The sequence below is a fragment of the Nerophis ophidion genome, linkage group LG04 (genome assembly GCF_033978795.1).
Source record: "Nerophis ophidion isolate RoL-2023_Sa linkage group LG04, RoL_Noph_v1.0, whole genome shotgun sequence".
Lineage (NCBI taxonomy): Eukaryota > Metazoa > Chordata > Actinopteri > Syngnathiformes > Syngnathidae > Nerophis > Nerophis ophidion.
Genome location: NC_084614.1, coordinates 25,263,204 through 25,280,634, shown reverse-complemented (window position 1 = coordinate 25,280,634; position 17,431 = coordinate 25,263,204). Strand labels below are relative to the sequence as shown.

The 17,431-nt window shown below is 37.1% G+C and overlaps 1 protein-coding gene and 1 long non-coding RNA gene across 5 annotated transcripts in view; both read left to right on the top strand.

Moving 5' to 3' along the window:
* ubash3ba (ubiquitin associated and SH3 domain containing Ba) overlaps positions 1-9,546 on the top strand; it is a 42,664-nt gene extending 33,118 nt beyond the window's left edge. The window contains exons 4-14 of the mRNA XM_061897627.1: positions 218-416; positions 527-696; positions 802-1,010; positions 1,088-1,232; positions 3,044-3,164; positions 3,242-3,364; positions 3,489-3,581; positions 5,353-5,497; positions 5,566-5,672; positions 8,557-8,666; positions 8,754-9,546. Of these exons, the coding sequence (XP_061753611.1) occupies positions 218-416; positions 527-696; positions 802-1,010; positions 1,088-1,232; positions 3,044-3,164; positions 3,242-3,364; positions 3,489-3,581; positions 5,353-5,497; positions 5,566-5,672; positions 8,557-8,666; positions 8,754-8,891 (1,560 nt within the window). The 3' untranslated portion in view covers positions 8,892-9,546. The remainder of the gene's footprint in view (positions 1-217; positions 417-526; positions 697-801; positions 1,011-1,087; positions 1,233-3,043; positions 3,165-3,241; positions 3,365-3,488; positions 3,582-5,352; positions 5,498-5,565; positions 5,673-8,556; positions 8,667-8,753) is intronic.
* A 5,550-nt stretch (positions 9,547-15,096) lies between these two features.
* The window catches only part of LOC133550539 (uncharacterized), a 75,112-nt gene continuing 72,777 nt past the window's right edge, over positions 15,097-17,431 (top strand). For 3 of the 4 annotated variants that reach the window (XR_009806301.1, XR_009806300.1, XR_009806299.1), the window contains exon 1: positions 15,097-15,478. This is a non-coding gene — a long non-coding RNA (uncharacterized LOC133550539). The remainder of the gene's footprint in view (positions 15,479-17,431) is intronic. The other variant, XR_009806302.1, reaches the window with a different exon arrangement.

Genomic DNA, 17,431 nt, shown 5'->3' with positions numbered 1-17,431 from the left:
TAAAACCCTCTGCCAAGCTATCCTGAAAGGCATGGACGAGCGACGGGTTGGAGACCCCTGCGGACTGATATATCTTGTACATTAGTTAGCCACAACATTGTAACAACTTGTTTGATGACGTGGAATTCTTTGTTCAGGAAATACATTTGAAATCTTTGATTTTGCTGTTTTCTTACCATTTTAAGTTGATGTCTCCACTGTTTTACTGACTTCATAGTGTGCTGATGGGAAGGTGGAGGCCCTGTCCGACGCCCTCCAGTCCACTGTGACCAAGTGGAAAGGCCGTGTCCCCATGCCCCTGCCCCTGGAGTTGTACACCTCCTCCACATTTATCGGCCTCTTTGTGGATGAGCAGGTTGCAGAGGTGCTGAAGAGTTTTGCGGCTGATTTTGCCACTGAAGCGGAAACTAAAGCAGGTTCTTATTATTTAAGTCTGCATCCTAATTACCACACCATACCAACGTTAATACATTTTAAAAGTCAATTGCCAAAACAACTGTCATCGGCGTGCACACTTTTTCAACAGATGTGCATGTTGAGCCTCACAAGAAACAGCTGCATGTCACGTTGGCCTACCACTTCCAAGCCAGCCATCTTCCAATCTTGGAGAAATTGGCCAAGAGTGTGGACGTGTCGACTGGCTGCGACTGGTTGGCCGTGCTGTTCTCTAGGGATATTCGCTTTGCTAATCACGAAGTAGGGCTGCTTCCTCTCTAGACTGAATTTGATCTGAGTTGACACCACTTTTTTCTTAACATTCAAAACAACTACTTCCACGTTTTCTATAATTGTCTGTGCTAGACACTGCAAGTCATGTACCCCTACGTGCCTCAAAATGACGACGAGCTCGAGCTGGTGCCTGGAGACTTCATCTTCATGGCTCCAATGGAGCAAAGCAGTGCCAGTGAGGGCTGGGTGTACGGCACTTCGCTGAACACGGGGCTGTCCGGCCTGCTGCCTGAAAACTATGTCAGTCGCGCTGATGAATCGGACACTTGGGTTGTCCATGGGTGAGAAGGAGAAGAATGTTTCATAAAGTACTCATTTTTTATAGTAATAAACAAAGCATCTTGTGTTCCGTCTTTAGATCTCATTCTGTTTTGAACTGTACTGCTGCGTCTAACTCCGGCAGCACCGTCAGTGGATTACTATTTGATGGGCAGCACACTGATAGTCTGCTTGACAGTCTGGTGGATCCTCCTAGCCTCACTGGCCTCTGTCCTCCCATACAGGTACTGTACAAGCCATGTAGGAATATGTGGCCATTGCTTGACATTGTAACCCACAGCTCTCCCAATACATTGGGAGATGAGGAAAGGCCATCATGTTGGTTAATTTAATGTTAATAAGCATACATTGTTGTGCAAAGGTATAGTTATTACAATTTTATAGATAAATCATTCTATTTATAGTCATGAAAATAATTGAAAAGCACTACCATAATATATGTTGTGTATTTGGGGCTTGCACCTCGGGACATTTTAAAAGTACGCTTGAACAAGAAAACCAAACACAAACAGCAAAACGACATAATGTTCTGATAACAATGTAAAATGTTAATACTAATAATAAAATATGCTATTTTTGCAGTGTGGCCAAGTGTTCAGTATTTTGGCAGGAGTTTGAGGGTTTTGATCTCTGTTGCAGACTGTGTGTGTGGAGTTTGCATGTTGTACGGATTTGTTTCCTCACACATCCACAAAGAAAGGCATGTTAAATTAATAAGAGAGTTGAATGATTGTCTGTATGTGATCTGCGATTGGCTGGTGACCTGTCGAAGGTATACCCTGCCTCCTGCCCTAAGTCAGCTGTGATAGCTTCCATTTTACCTGTGACCCCAATAAGGACAATTGGTTAAAAAGGTAGATGAATTCAATGCTGGGGTGCATGCAGTGTTTTTTTTTCAAATAATCTTTTGGGCAGCAACTATCGATTATTTTAGTAATCGAGTAATCTATCGATTAGTTTGTTCGATTAATCGAGTAATTGGAGGGGGAAAAAACTTTAAGCCTGAATATCTATTTTTATTGAAAGTATTTTAAATAAGCTTTCCATAAAAGCACATATTATTGAAATTGCACATTTACTACAGGAGCATTTCTATATATAATATTTTTACATAACTTAAAAAGTTAAAAAAATAAACGTGTATCCAGATTAAAATGAACAAGTACAACTAATACAACAAAAACATATTTACATTCTTGATTGATTTACTGATTGAAACTTTTATTAGTAGATTGCACAGTTCTCTACATATTCCGTACAATTGACCACTAAATGGTAACACCCGAATACGTTTTTTAACTTGTTTAAGTTGGGGTCCACGTTAATCAATTCATGGTAATTCATTTTACTGCTTGAAGAACCAAACTAAAACAAAAAAACATCTGATAAAGTATAATAAGAGACAAATGTTTGTAGATGCTAACATGTCCTCAGTGTTTCAATAAAACATTTTTATGCAACTCAAACATAATGTTTGGTCCCAAAATACATTTTTACCTTTTTTTTTTTTTTTTAAACCATATTTACCTTTCCATATTCTTTGTTACACACATGTAGGTACATTTGAAATATAATAAGATAAGTGTAAAAATGTGTTATTTATGTGTATTTATGTGTTTGTGTGTGTGTCATCTGGTGCTAAAGGTTCCATATTAATATTTTTCTGAAATAGATGGGGGGCTTATCTCCCTTCTGCTTGTGTCTTTTTGTTCGCTAAAATTGGGCTCCCGGACCAATTACAGGAAATCTGACAGAGCTTGCTGATAGGGGCTGGTCCTTCTTGTTGGAAGGCAGGTGGAAAAAAAAGGCGCCCTGCTTGCAAGCCCTCCTGTTTGTTGCTGAATGTGAAAGACGTCTTCTGCCTCTTTTTATCTGTTCATTACAATGTATTGGATCAATGTTAATGTGCATTTTTAAAACACGTAATTTTTTGGTAAGATCGTGGGGGAAATGTTAAGTCTAATTAACCAAATGTTGTACGACCCCCTTGTTGAAGACCTCTGGTGTGACTGACCTCTTGTCTTCCTTATTTCAGGTGACGCGAGCAGCTGGTCATTCGTCTCTGTCCAGGATGAGACTGTTTGTGTGTCGACACGGGGAGAGGATGGATGTTGTGTTTGGGAAACATTGGGTGACTCAGTGCTTTGATGCTAAAGGTGTGCACAAATGACACACGTTATGCTAAACATGCTAAAATTAAGCACACTGAAGATTATTGTGTTTGCATGTGTAGGTGGATACATACGCTCAAATCTCAACATGCCGTCCAGCCTGCCATCCAGAAGCGGGGGTCACCGTGACTATGACAAAGATTGTCCAATTACTGTGTTTGGCTCCACTCAGGCCCGTCTTGTAGGTTGGTATAATTCAGACAAAAGACACATAAAGGGGAAGATCAGTATTGTCAGTTGAAACGAGATCCTCCCAAGGAGGTGACTTATTCCTGCAGGTTTAATCATACTGTGATTGCTTCTTCGCAGGTGAAGCCTTGTTGGAAAGCCACACCACAGTAGACTTTGTTTATTGCTCTCCCTCACTTCGCTGCGTCCAGACTGCTCAGCACATTCTGCAGGGTAGGACCCCGGCCTAATTATTCATTCAGTAACACAGTGAAGCATCTTCAGCTTGTCTTTGGAGTGTTTTTATTTTATACTTAATTTCTCATCTTGTGAATGACTGAATAGAGGCATTAATCTTTATATAAGAGACATGTATAAAATTACTCTTGCATAAATGTATACAACTTTAATACGTTATGGCATCTGCAGGTTTATTAATACTCTATCATGGGTTATGCAAATTTAATGTGTGTATTTTTAAAAAGGTTTTATGATTAGGGTTGGATACCTTTTCACATTTGAATTGATAGGGTACCAATTCCAGATACCTGGGAATCAATACTTAACGGTAACGATTTTCCAATTTGTGGTACGTCTGTGTGTGTTCATGTGTTAATAAATATTGATTTGTTTAATAATAAAATCTACTTTTTTAACATTTAACAGTGAAGTAAAAGCTGTGCTGTCCCATTTTTATATCTTGTTTTTTTTACACGTCTAAGTCTCATTTGCAAGTACTGTATTATATGCAGTAGTATACTTTGCATGCAGGTTCAAATCAAAGATGTCGGATGGTAGTAGTGTACAGACTACTGTGTTGCCTAGTCAATAAGTAGTTTTTGCAATTAAGTTAAGTCCAGTCTATTGTTGAGCCCCTAAAGTGTTTTATATTGTTAATACAGTTCTTATTACACACTAGCTGTTTGGTAGCAAAATGTATCTTAGTTTAGTTTTCATTACCAAATTTGAAGGTGTCGAAATCGCCATGTAAAATCGCCAATGCTAATTGGTAGAATGTCTCTGGCAAATCCAATGTAAATTAGCAATGAGCTAGCGCATTTTAAAAAGTAAAGCCTTACTGTTCTTTAGAGTGTTTTTTATTCGGCATATTTACTTTCTTGGCATGGAAAATTGTAAGATTGCCGAGAGGCAGTCCGACTGAATCTGCTCTGAGTGCTGCTTGAGTGCCTGTTTGCTTGCCAAGTGTTCTAGCAGACTGAGTCTGCAACCGAACGTGACGTCACGTGCAACAAAATTATCAAAATATGTAGTATGATTTTACGTGAATTGATACCTGGCAAAATCCGGTCAGTGCCTGTTAAAGTACTGAATTCAGTACCCATGCCTAATTATGATTCACTATGGAAGACATATGTGTATCAGTTTAAACCAACAGCATGTACCACATAGCCACATAACTAGTTGTGCAAATACATACAACACAATGTTGGAAATACACTACATTGCATCAGTTTATTGTATTATTTGGCCCTCCTGTCTACCCAGATTACATAACTGATAAAATAGTCGCTTGTCTCAAATTAACATATTAAATAAACTTGAATAGCACAAGTTTGTAAACTTTGGCTGAACTACACTTTGATTCATTTACACAAACTCCGTCCGAGGTGATTATTGCTGTTTGGAGGCTTCTAATATGGCTATTTCAAACATACCAAAAATGAAAATTTAGGGCACACCTCATGATGTCCTAATTCAACTGATTAACCCAACAAGACTGTGTCACCAACATGTGGGATTCTTTGGGCACTTTATTCCATAGAATGAAAAGCGGGGAAACAGGCTAGTTTGATAGGCGCAGTGTTTGGCCGCACAATAATTCAGACAGTATATATATATAAAAAAATAGACATATTTTTGACAATAATATTTCCCTCCGTACAGTTAAAGTGATTGTGTCCTAATTTGCTCACATAACTCTAACTATACTGTAACAAATTGGGAAAAGATTGTGGCTAGCTCTGGCTGTTTTTTTTTGGTTCAGGTCTACAACAGGAGGGCAAGACAAAAATCCGTGTAGAACCTGGACTTTTTGAGTGGACCAAATGGGTTTCTGGCACAAGTTTACCCACCTGGATCACCCCAACGGAGCTTGCTGCTGCAAACCTGGGTGTGGACACAACCTACAGGTACAGACATCAGTATGCTAATTACCCAATACAACTACTAATGCCCTCTTCCTATCCTTTGTCCGTAGACCTCATATTTCCATTAACAAGCTGGTGGTTTCTGAGTCCTATGACACCTACATAAGCCGGAGCTTCCAAGTGACACGGGAAATCCTGTCAGAGTGCAAAAACCTGGGTAACATTTATTTTTTTAATTGAACACTTCACTTCGAACACAGTGCTTTTTCACTCTTTGTATGCAAGTGCTACAAGTTGCAAGTCATATTTAGTATGTATATTGATGTATACGAGTTTCATTCCACTGAATCTGTGCCATTTACGTCTCCAAGAAATGTATAAAAACAATATAATTAAGTAAAATATGTTTTTTATTAAGCAAAGTGTTTTGCACGTTGGTCTGAAAAACAGCATTTGTTTCCTTTAAATGTTTCCATCAAAATAGATTTGACAATGAAATATAATCATTTAAATCCTTCAGATTTGGTCATTTTTACCAATTATTTTTACTTCTAAACCCAAATAGAGGGCAGCCCGGTGGAAGAGGGGTTAGTGCGTCTGCCTCACAATACAAAGGTCCTGAGTAGTCCTGGGCTCAATCTCACGCTCGGGATCTTTCTGTGTGGAGTTTGCATTTTCTCCCCGTGACTGTGTGGGTTCCCTCCGGGTACTCTGGCTTCCTCCCACTTCCAAAGACATGCACCTGGGGATAGGTTGATTGGAGACACTAAATTGGCCCTAGTGTGTGAATGTGAGTGTGAATGTAGTCAGTCTATCCGTGTTGGCCCTGTGATGAGGTGCCGACTTGTCCAGGGTGTACCCCGCCTCCCGTCCGATTATAGCTGAGATAGGCACCAGCGCCCCCCGCGACCCTGAAAGGAATAAGCGGTAGGAAATGCATGGATGGATCCCAAATACATTTTAAGTTTATTTTCTTTAGAAACAAACAAAAAAAGAACAATTTACTTTAGCATGTGTTACTCAGTCGTATTAGTACGGATGGGCTCTAAAACCAGTTTCATAATGGCACCGGTGCCAATGTACACGGTAGCAACAGAAAAAAGAAGCCATCAGTGCTTCATTTCGGTGCTGAATGTATGTAGTCTCAACCACCTGCAACAAGTGCAAGGTGATGATTTTGTGCAAATAACGACGCGTGAGTAATGTAGCGTCCCAAAAGAACCACAGTCTGACGCTCTTTTCAAACTCTATTGCCGACCTTACCAGGCCAACAGAAGCCTTCATACTACCGCTAGCTCTACAGCGCTAGGTTCGCCAGTAGCCACAAAAACAACACTTTCATAATGCACCAATGACTGTTAAGTCAAGCAAGGTTGCATTCACGAACCCCCAAAATTAGGATTATGAGTGTTACAAAAGTCGCTTTTTGCACCTTCTCTCGGTTTTGATATCGCTGCAATAATTGTAACAATTAATTGTGGATTTTAGTACCTGATTTATATAATCAAAGCATTTCAGTTATGAGTTTCAACTTGAATGTCAAACAATTCCATAGGAATAAAATGCTTTTGTTTTGTTTAGTTTTTTTTTACAAAAATGTTTGTTTAAAAATGTTTGAATATCGATTTAGGCACTGTTTAAACTCTGCTAATGTTTTTCAAGTACTGATTTTGTACTAGTATCGGTTAAAATGTAATGTAACACTACCCATCCCGAATCATTACCCCCTTTTAAAAAAATGTGGCCTGTGTCACTCGTCACATTATTCACAGTAAGTTGCATTATATACGTTTGCTATCTCAAAATTTAAGCACAGTCCTGTTACTTAAATTATTTTTTTCTGTCCCTTCAGGAATTTGCAATGTTCCATTCGCACCATTTTACGCAAATTAAACCAATTCCTGTGAATTATGAGCTGCCTCACAAGTTTGTTCAATACTCGCAACCTCCCCGTCCGTACATTTTGGCCACTCGGCATCATTTTTACCAATCAAGCGCATGTCAACGGTCTAATCAGAACTTTTGTTTCCTGTGTACACCCAACAGGAACAATACAATATATCAACTCTTTATTGCACAATCGGCACAATTCCACAGAAACATTTCTGATTCTCGCTACAGCGCCAAGCATGCTGGGTAATGTAGCATATGAGCATTTAGCAACACATCGGTGCCCTCACATCCTAGTTTAATCTATTTACTTATTTATTTAACCTTTTTTTGTCCAGGGTAGGACCATTAAAAGCATTTTTATTTGCCATGCATTTACCGGACAGAGATGTTGAAGTGTGTTAATAATCTCTCTGTCTCTCAAGGTTCTGAAATGGTCTTAACCTGTCTGGGTAAATGTGTTGGAACATAAATACATTTTAAAGATAGACAAGCACTTTTCAACTGTAAAACTTACGTGGAGAATGTCTACAACTTGTAGTCGGCCGAGAAGACAGTGGACAATAAGGAAGCCTTTGGTAGAGTTTCTCTCAATTATATTTTATTACTACTATTAATAATTGTAATTAATAACAATACAGTAATTTGACTAGGAGATCTGAGAATGTGATTTTACTTCCTCTGGTGTCCACTTTAAAATCATTGTGGTTAAAAAACGAGTAAAATGTTTATAGAGTGTTTGTTTTTTAAACCAATGTTCATAAAGTTTGCTTTTTTTAAGGTTAACAGTACAATGAACACTTGAAATATTGATAACTAATTCATAAAACCACAAGTGGGTTCAAAGACAGACTTTTTTTGATGTTTGTTGTTTTTCTTTGTTTGTTGTTTTTCTTTTCCTTCCCTTATTTTGTGGACTCCCTTTAATGTGATTAGTGTCAAAGTACTGTTAGCAACCTTTTTGCTGAAAAAAATAATTCCTGTTGCTTTCAGTCCTGTTACTCAAATGAGCAATGTACAACATTTAAATAAAGTTGCCTGAGATTAGTTCAACATGTGTACTATCAGATTTCGATTGGAAAAAAAGACAGAGATGTAAGTTTGATTTGAGATTTTCAAATCACACTTGTTTTTGTTCTGTGGACTGGCCCATATACAGCATATAGCAGGCTCTGTACATTTCGCGTCTCTGATCTCTACCTCTGACACAGGAAACAAGGTCCTGATTGTGGCCCATGCTTCCTCCCTGGAGGCCTGCACTCGCCAGATACAAGGACTCAGCCCACAAAACTCCAAGGACTTTGTCCAAGTTGTGCGGAAGGTCAGCCAGATGCTGCTTGCGTCACACTCTATTAGCTTCTTATTGTTCTTCTTCTCGCAATAACACGCTGCGGTGTCTTTTGTGCAGATTCCCTATTTGGGATTTTGTGCTTGCGAAGAAATGGGCGAGACAGGTGTGTGGCAGCTGGTTGACCCACCCATCCTGCCGCTGACACATGGACCAAATCATAGCTTCAACTGGAGGGAAATGCTAATGCAAGACTGAAGAACACGCCACTTTATTTTACCCTCTGGAACTGCAAAAAACAATATTTATTTTTTAGCTACACTGCTTCAATTCAAACCCAATGACGCCAAAACACCAAGAAAAAAATGAAATGTGTCTGGCTTCCAGGGAAGGCATCTTGTCAATGGGGGGTAAACGTATTGAGGTGCACAGCTCAGGAATGTGAAGATCACAGCAAACCGTAGCTAGACTCACTTTGTGTTCTCTTGCCCACCAATACACTGTGACAGATGACAGAGACTTGTACTGCAGGAATAGTTTCCATATGACATAAACTATTATTTGACTTGTGGCTATTTAAAAAAAAAAAAAAAAAGCACAAAAGAAATGTTGACAGGAAGGAACTGATCATTGTTGACAGAGCGAAAGTGGGTTGTTCATTCTACCTGTTTTTATTCCAACAAATGTCATATCATTTGCCATTTTGTTTCACCAACAGTTATTATTATGAGGCCACGAACAATAAAGACGCCATGCAGTTTTCATAACCTCCAGTACTAAATAGGTCAGATGTTTATGACATCCATTCATTTAATCGGCTTTGCTACCATAATGCTTTTCAATTTTTTTATTCCACTTTTATCACATTTCATTTAACTGTTGCCTGCATTTAATATTAAAGCGATACAAAGTATTTGTATGTGTGTGGAATTATTTAAATTCTTATTGTTTATTTATATTCAGGTTTATACAGTAATACAGAGAGTAAGCGAACAATGACGATTCTGACTGATTTTCGCCTCTGTAAAGTGCTTATTTCTTTTTGGTCAATACCAGTAAATTTTACTCTATATTTTTCGAGATCATATAATCAGAATAACACATATTTTAGGCCATCCCAGAAAATATATTTTATAAAAATATTTTTTTTTTTAAATAGAGTAATTTCTTTTTTATCAGAATTGAACACACATTTTTGGCCACACCAGAATAAATATTTTATAAAAATATTAATAAAGATAAATACAGTAATTTCTTTTTACAATTGAGGAAAACATTGTCAGCACTGCAGTGCAAAAATGAACAAGCAAAAACTACCATTGATTCATTTTTTACTTATATTTTTTATCTTAATTATATTATTTAGTCATTTGGTTGTGTCCAAGTACTTTTTCCTATGGAGTTTTTCCAAACGTATTACAATATCAGTAATACAACAAAAATCGATCCTATTGATTTTTGGATCGATCCACACATCCAATTGAAAGGTAAAGGTACAATTATGTCGTGCATTTAGTCCAACTAACGCAAATACTGTATGGTATTTGAAGTTGTCTTCCAACAGAGGTGAGTTTGAGTAAAGAAGTGTTCACTTTGAATGAGTTGGACAACTATATTTTCATGTAAAGGGGAACGTTTGAAATATGCTAGCTATAGCTTGGGGCTTGTGTCGAAAGCTGGTTTATGGCCTATACAACTTGTCAAAAAAGTGCTTTCTTGCTTAATATTATCGGTCAAAACAGTAGTATTTTATGACTAAGGGTATTTTCGAGCTGGTTAGTATGTCATTGTCAGGTATGAAGTGCATACAACTTTGTAATAATCTTCGATGTATATTATTCACAGTAAGTAAAACATTATATAATTAAAAAAAAAGATTTTCTGTGCTGTGGCGGTCGTTACATTGCATAAAACAAACAGTTCAATTACATGTTAACTATCTTTTTAAAAAAGCACACTATTATATCGCCGAGCTATATGAGCGTTGAACACTAGATGGCGCCACCCCCTGTTCCCAAGTGAACGGCTCATCGATAGGATCACTTTATGAGAACCACAACTTTACATTCAACACTTACTTTTACACTTAATGCTCGCAGTATTGTTCTGTTTGAGTTGCATATTGTTACCTTAGTTTGATTCGGTTGTTCTTTGTTTTGGGGGTAAAATTTGAAAAAGTAAAATCAATCAATCAATGTTTATTTATATAGCCCTGAATCACAAGTGCCTCAAAGGGCTGCGCAAACCACAACGACATCCTCGGTAGGGCCCACATAAAGGCAAGGAAAAACTCACGCCAGTGGGACGTCGACCATGATGACTATGAGAAACCTTGGAGAGGACCACATATGTGGGCAACCCCCCCAGGGGACCGAAAGCAATGGATGTCGAGCGGATCTAACATGATATTGTGAAAGTCCAATCCATAGTGGATGTAACGTAACCGTGAGAATCAAGTCCAAAGTGTATCCAATATAGTAGCTAGAGTTCCATCCAAAGTGGAGGCGGATCAGCAGCGCAGAGATGTCCCCAACCGATACACAGGCAAGTGGTCCATCCTGGGTCTCGACTGGACGAGCGGACCAACCTGGGTCCCGACTCTGGACAGCCAGTACTTCATCCATGGCCAACGGATCGGACCCCCTCCACAAGGGAGGGGGAGACATAGGAGAAACAAAAAAAAAACCTAAACAACCCTTACTGTATGTCTAAAATGTTATTTAAATGTTGAATGTTGCAACCTATGCAACTTGAAAAACAGGCCGGGAGGTCAATTCTCCATAAATTGATTTAAATACAGTACTAATAATTAAATTGCTTTAAGTGTTGTGTAACTTGTGTTCCTTTATACTGTAGGTGTCAAACTCAAGGCCCTGGGGCCTCATCTTGCCCGCCACATCATTTTATATGACCCACAAAACCCTAGAAATAATTTTCATCAATAAAATACTTAATCTTTTCTGACTAAATGTATTATTTTTCTTCAGTTTGACAGAAAAAATACTTGTACTGTAACCTTTAAAACTTTAATAATGTCCAATAATGCAGCAACCTCTTATTATAGTTTACAAACATGTTTTTTTTTTTTAAAAAAGCCTTAGATATCTGCTTGACTTATGATTTCAAAGCAAGTTATCCATCAAATTGATTTTACGTTAAAATTCTGGCAACTAAACTGCCATTTTATCACTGGAAAAAAATGTGGTACCGTTATTCCATTTACAGTAGTACATTTGAAAAACAACCTTAGATTTTATGGTAAAGAAAAACTGGCAACTCAGTTGACAGAATTTTAGAGTAAAAATAATTTAAAAAAACACACTTTCTCTATTTACTAATAATATACCGTAAAACACTGTAAATTGTATTTTTTTAACTGTAAAACAGTGGTACTATTTTTGAATTTACTGTTAAATGCTGTAAAATGGTTAAAATGTTATTTATCCACAGATTTTGGAGTGTTCGTTAAAAAAAATTCAAACACATACAGTCATGTAATAATATTATGAAGCAAAACCTTAAACATTCATATTCATATTATTGACCGTCAAAAGTGACCCTCTGAGGTCAGCCATAACTGCGATGCGGCCCTCAATGAAAACGAGTTGACTCCCCTTCTTAATACCAACTTATTCAGGTGTTTTCCTACAGCAGACAACATAGAAGCAGCAAAGATCAGCATCTCTCACCTTCTGGAATCATTAATGGTAGGACGTAATCTTAGTTCAAAACAACACATTTTTTTCCAAATTTGAATGTATTACATTTGTAGATTTAATTGAATTGCATTATTTCAGCAGTGTTTTACGCTACACATTAATTGTCTGCCTTTCTATTTTCACTAAATATGTATTTCATACTTTGAACACTAGTTTACTTGTTACAGGGACAGCGCATATTAATATTTCTGTAACCATGCTAGAGTAGTCACAAGACAGATGATAAAGGTCACTCTAAAATAATAAAATGTAATATTTACATGTGAAATATAGCAAATACAATACATTACTAAATAATTGTGCTGGTCACAAGTACAATAATGGTTATTATTTTGTCGTGATTTATAGAACCTTTATTGCTTTACCACAGTGAGTCTATGCTTTTCCATCTTAATTTAAATACTGTTTCACCTCCTAATATTGCATATAATTAGGTTATGGAGCTGCATCTTCATATTTTCCTGCCCAAACATTGTCCTTTAAAGTGGTCCTCATACGCCTCTCGGTGCAGGAGAGAGTTTGGTGAGGTGATCTTTGTTTTATTCAGCCTGCTGAGATTGGGGTAGCTATAATGACGTCAGCGAGGAAGCTGGAGGAACTGAGAGTCTAGTTTCCTTAGAGACGGTGTCAAAGGAGTATGAGGTCATTTTTTTCTCGCCAAATTAGAAATTACATTTGCTGGTCATGTTGACCCTTGATCACTCCAGCCCTGTGGGTCCAAGAAGACCACTAGGCAGGTGCATTTTCCATCTAATGTGGGGACACCTAAAGTTAGGGGCCTTGATAAATACATTTTACTTGTGTAGTGGCGATACCAGCGCACTTGTTGTCATGTGCTACTGTCTAATGCATCCTCTTCTTTGCTAATGGAGTTTGACACAGCTGTCACGAGTTAAAGAGGCCACGTCTCGGGAGCCTTAGAACGGACGTCTGAGTCCAACTAGAGCAAAAGCGCATGCTTACGTCTCCAGCTTGTGATGAACTCTTAACTCTTACAACATTTAAGATTTTTGATTTATATGTAAAATACATCGATTAAACTTTTTAGTATTTGATTCAGTTAACTCTAAACTCGGACAAAGAAGCTTTACCTTATTGTGTTAGTTATTATAAAACTAGTTTAAAACTAACTACTGTATGTATTATGAGCCATATATGTGTATACATACACATGTGTATATATATATATATATATATACACACACACAGACATACAACTGCCGTCAAATTCATAATTTCTTAATCAGATTAATCATACTTTTATATTGTGATAATCCGAGTAAATTACTTGCTTTCATAACTTTAAAAGATACTCCAATATTTGGAGGCATGAGATTTTATTGTCAGAATGTCATATACAAGATTATTAATTTTTTACTAAATATACGTAATTTATTTGTTCAAAATATGGTAACCGTGTTGTCTAAAATATATTAAATTTGATACATTTTTGTGAATAATCACATACCAATAGCCTTTTAAATTAAGTCTGTCGCCATTGCATTGAATGCATTTTTGCTAATCACTATTAAGTTTTATTAGTTTCTGGAAAAGGCCCAATAACAACAACAGCAAAAAGAGGATATGAGTGTTTAATATAAACTTAACAGCACAAAGAGCATCAAAACATAAGGCTTTAAAAAGACATTTGACTAATTTAGGTAAATTGATAATACAATGAACAATAGACTGCATAAATGTGTATTACAACAATATATTTTGAAAACAAATGAAACACTAAAAACATTGTTTTTCCCTTACGCCTTTCAAAATAAATATTTTTGCCACTATTGTTTAATCGCAAAATGTTTAACGCTTGTCACAAGTGTTTACAAAGTACAAGGACAAAAAATCCAGGAAAACATGTTGAACCTTAAAAAAAGATCATCTTATTAATATCATTATGGGAATTACAATTTACAAACAACCATTTATTCATACAAACCTTTATCGATTATTTACGTCTTTATTTAATGTGTTTGTGGTACAATTTGAGCATAGGAAGTGAACAAATGTAATGAGAAACTGGAAATATATGTCGTACTATATCGTAACTGTGTGCATGTTCGCCATAAATTAAATCCATAACCATGCTTTTAATTAAATCCATAACCATGCTTTTAATTAAAAACAGAAAAGATTTGTGGTTATTGTTGAGAAAAAACTAATCTTCTTGCTACTATTTCCACACTGTCGACAAAATTTGTAACAACAATCAACATGGCCATCAAAGTATTTTCCAAACTGACATTTCAAAATGCGTGTTCATTTGATGCTTGTGGACATAGGAAGCTCAAATGTAATAGTTTTCAAATACCTACATTCTTGTAAACACCGCCTCGGGAAGTTTGAGTGATGATTAGCCTTCCAAACTGTCCAAACTTAATGGAACTATTATATTTTCACGAGAGGCAGCGTCCCCTGCAGTGGGTAATTGTGTTTTGCATAACATGGCTATTTTTCCCCCGAAATGTGTAAACGTCCACTCAAGAAGATGCTGCTTCTCAGGAGGAAGTTTATTTACGATAACATTTACTTCAACTTTATCCTGCAGCGATTTGCTCCAAATCCAATAAAACAGCATGAGAATCTCATGACAGTTTTTTATTTATTTATTTATTTTTAATTTACAGCAATGGACGGCAAAAGCATAAGAAAACTGGAACTTTCTGAGTGTTTTTCTTTTTTTTTCTGTCCTGAAGTTGTTGGGAGAGAGGGAGTAGGGAGGAGGAGGAGAAGGGAAGTGGAGTAAGGTTGGAGTTTCAACACAAGAGCACTGGCAAAAGGGCTGCTTCATACTGTGCTCTTCTTAGCTGGCCGTGCTGCTCTGTTTGTATTCGCTGGGGGTCAGCATGCACCTGTGTGTACGTGCGTGTTTGTGTGTGTGTGTGTGTGCGTGTACGTGTATGCGTCTCAGTTCAACTGCTTGTTTACCAATGCTGTCATGTTAGCAGCTCGTGCAGCAGTCAGCAGGGGAGAGGCAGAAGTGGACCTGACAGACTGAACATAACAAAGGAATGTATTTGGGAAGTTTCTGCCTCCATCTTGAGTCGAAAGAAATCTGAGGGCACATACTTTCCTTGCAGCAGTCAAGCGCTGACAGTAAGCAGAGCGGTGTGACAAAAGGTAAGTGCCTTGCAAATAGTTATTGAAGGTTGTGACACGCTTTTGACTTTTCCTAACAATTTTATGCCTCACACAAAACAGGCGGCTCTTATATCGTGAGTCTTCACACAAGCTTTTTTAAGTGTTTACATGTATTGTCTAGTGATGTGGTTGTGTGTGTTTATAAGTGCGCCGTTGTTTGTTGAATTACATGATGACTTGGGCTTGGGTTTCACCTTTGGATTAAACTTAGCTGCTCTGGTTTATTTACATCTCTCTTGCACAGGAATAAACACACACTCAGGCAAACACAGGAAGTAAAATGACTGAGTGGTGTATTGCTTCATAGCAGACCACATTCACTACTGCTAGTCCAACTTGCAGAAAACTTTAAATTTACACTTAAATAGTTTTAATGCCTAATAAACATACTCTATTTAAGTAACTCACATGTGTTGGAAAATTTTGCAACAGGGAAAAAGTTATCTTTCTGCACAGAGCCAAACAATATGTAAGCATTAATTGCAGTCCCAAGAAATACTTAAAAGAAATGTGTTACACCTTTCATACTTGATTCAATTATGCCTAATAGCTAATGTGCTAACTGTTAAGGAGAACTGTTAGACTATAAGGACAACCACACATTAAAAAACACATTAATTATTCATTTGGTTTTCCTTATAAACGGTGTAGAGGTTGCTCTTCAAAACTATTTTTATTAATCAATTTGCTATTATTGATTTAAAAAAAGGAGGGAGACCTTCCTTAAAGAGTGTCAGAAATACTCTCTTCATTAGTTAGGATGAAGTTATGGTCACACAATCAAATATTGTAAATATAAACACTTGCCGTATTCTTCTAAGAAACAGCGTCCTCTGCAGTGGACATTTAAGCATTTTTTTTCTGAAATTGGACCAACAAGAAACGTCCATTGCAGAGGACGCTGCTTCCCGAGATGTGTTGTTAACCTCAGTGTTTCAATTGTCATTTGTTTGTTTGCTGGTCAAAGTAGTTTACCTGGGAACAATCCATTTTGGAGTGCATCCTGATAGTTTGCAAAATGTGACGTTTTCTTTTTTAACATTTTCAGAGGAAAAAACGCATAAACCCCATAGGTAAAATTCAGGCATGTGCAAGAGGTTGGTAGGTAGCTGCAAGCAATATTGTATTCTTGCACACATCTATATTTAGAGACAATATGTTAATTGATCATGCTGTTCATTACCCTGATAACTGCTATTAGTAATATTGCTGTTTTCAGGAGGAGGTGTAAGCACAGCACATTTCTTCAGGCTTCATTATCGGCATCATAATAAGAAAATACACAACAAAGCCAATTTAACAATACTTTTTTTGATTGCTAAAGAAAATGATCACCAGTAAGGCACTTTGAAAAATGGCTTTACATCAATTTCAAGCATATTTAAAACCTAAACCTAAGCACACTTTTTGTCAGGATCAGAATGATAATCATTTGCAAAAAACTGTAGTCATTGTTGGGAAGAAGGGTATATGTTGAAAGCCTTGCATGCTTCACATTCCTAGCAGATGACCTCTATGGAAAGTAAGCACAGTAACATTTGCTATGATTACATTTTTGAATAGTTTAGAAATATTTTCCCTTAATATCGCTGCCTACTAATTTAACGTAATTTCAGAAGGTGGACATTTTGTCGTAAAATCATTAGACATCAGACAATACATGAATAGTGTTTTTTCACCTCTGCATTTGTATGCTTTAGGTGTGTTTCACTTGTCGGCCTAATGATGCTGCACAGGGATTATTGTAGATCATTAGCAAATGTTTTATCAGGGCATTTGTTAATGAAAAGAGACATTAACCAAAAATGCCTCAACATGATAGATACAATTGTAGAGTTTTTGCTGTCAGAAAAATTGTTTCTTGTTTGTAAGTTAAAGTTATAGTAGTTAAAATGGGGCGGTGGATCAAAAATAAATGTATCAATCTCCTAT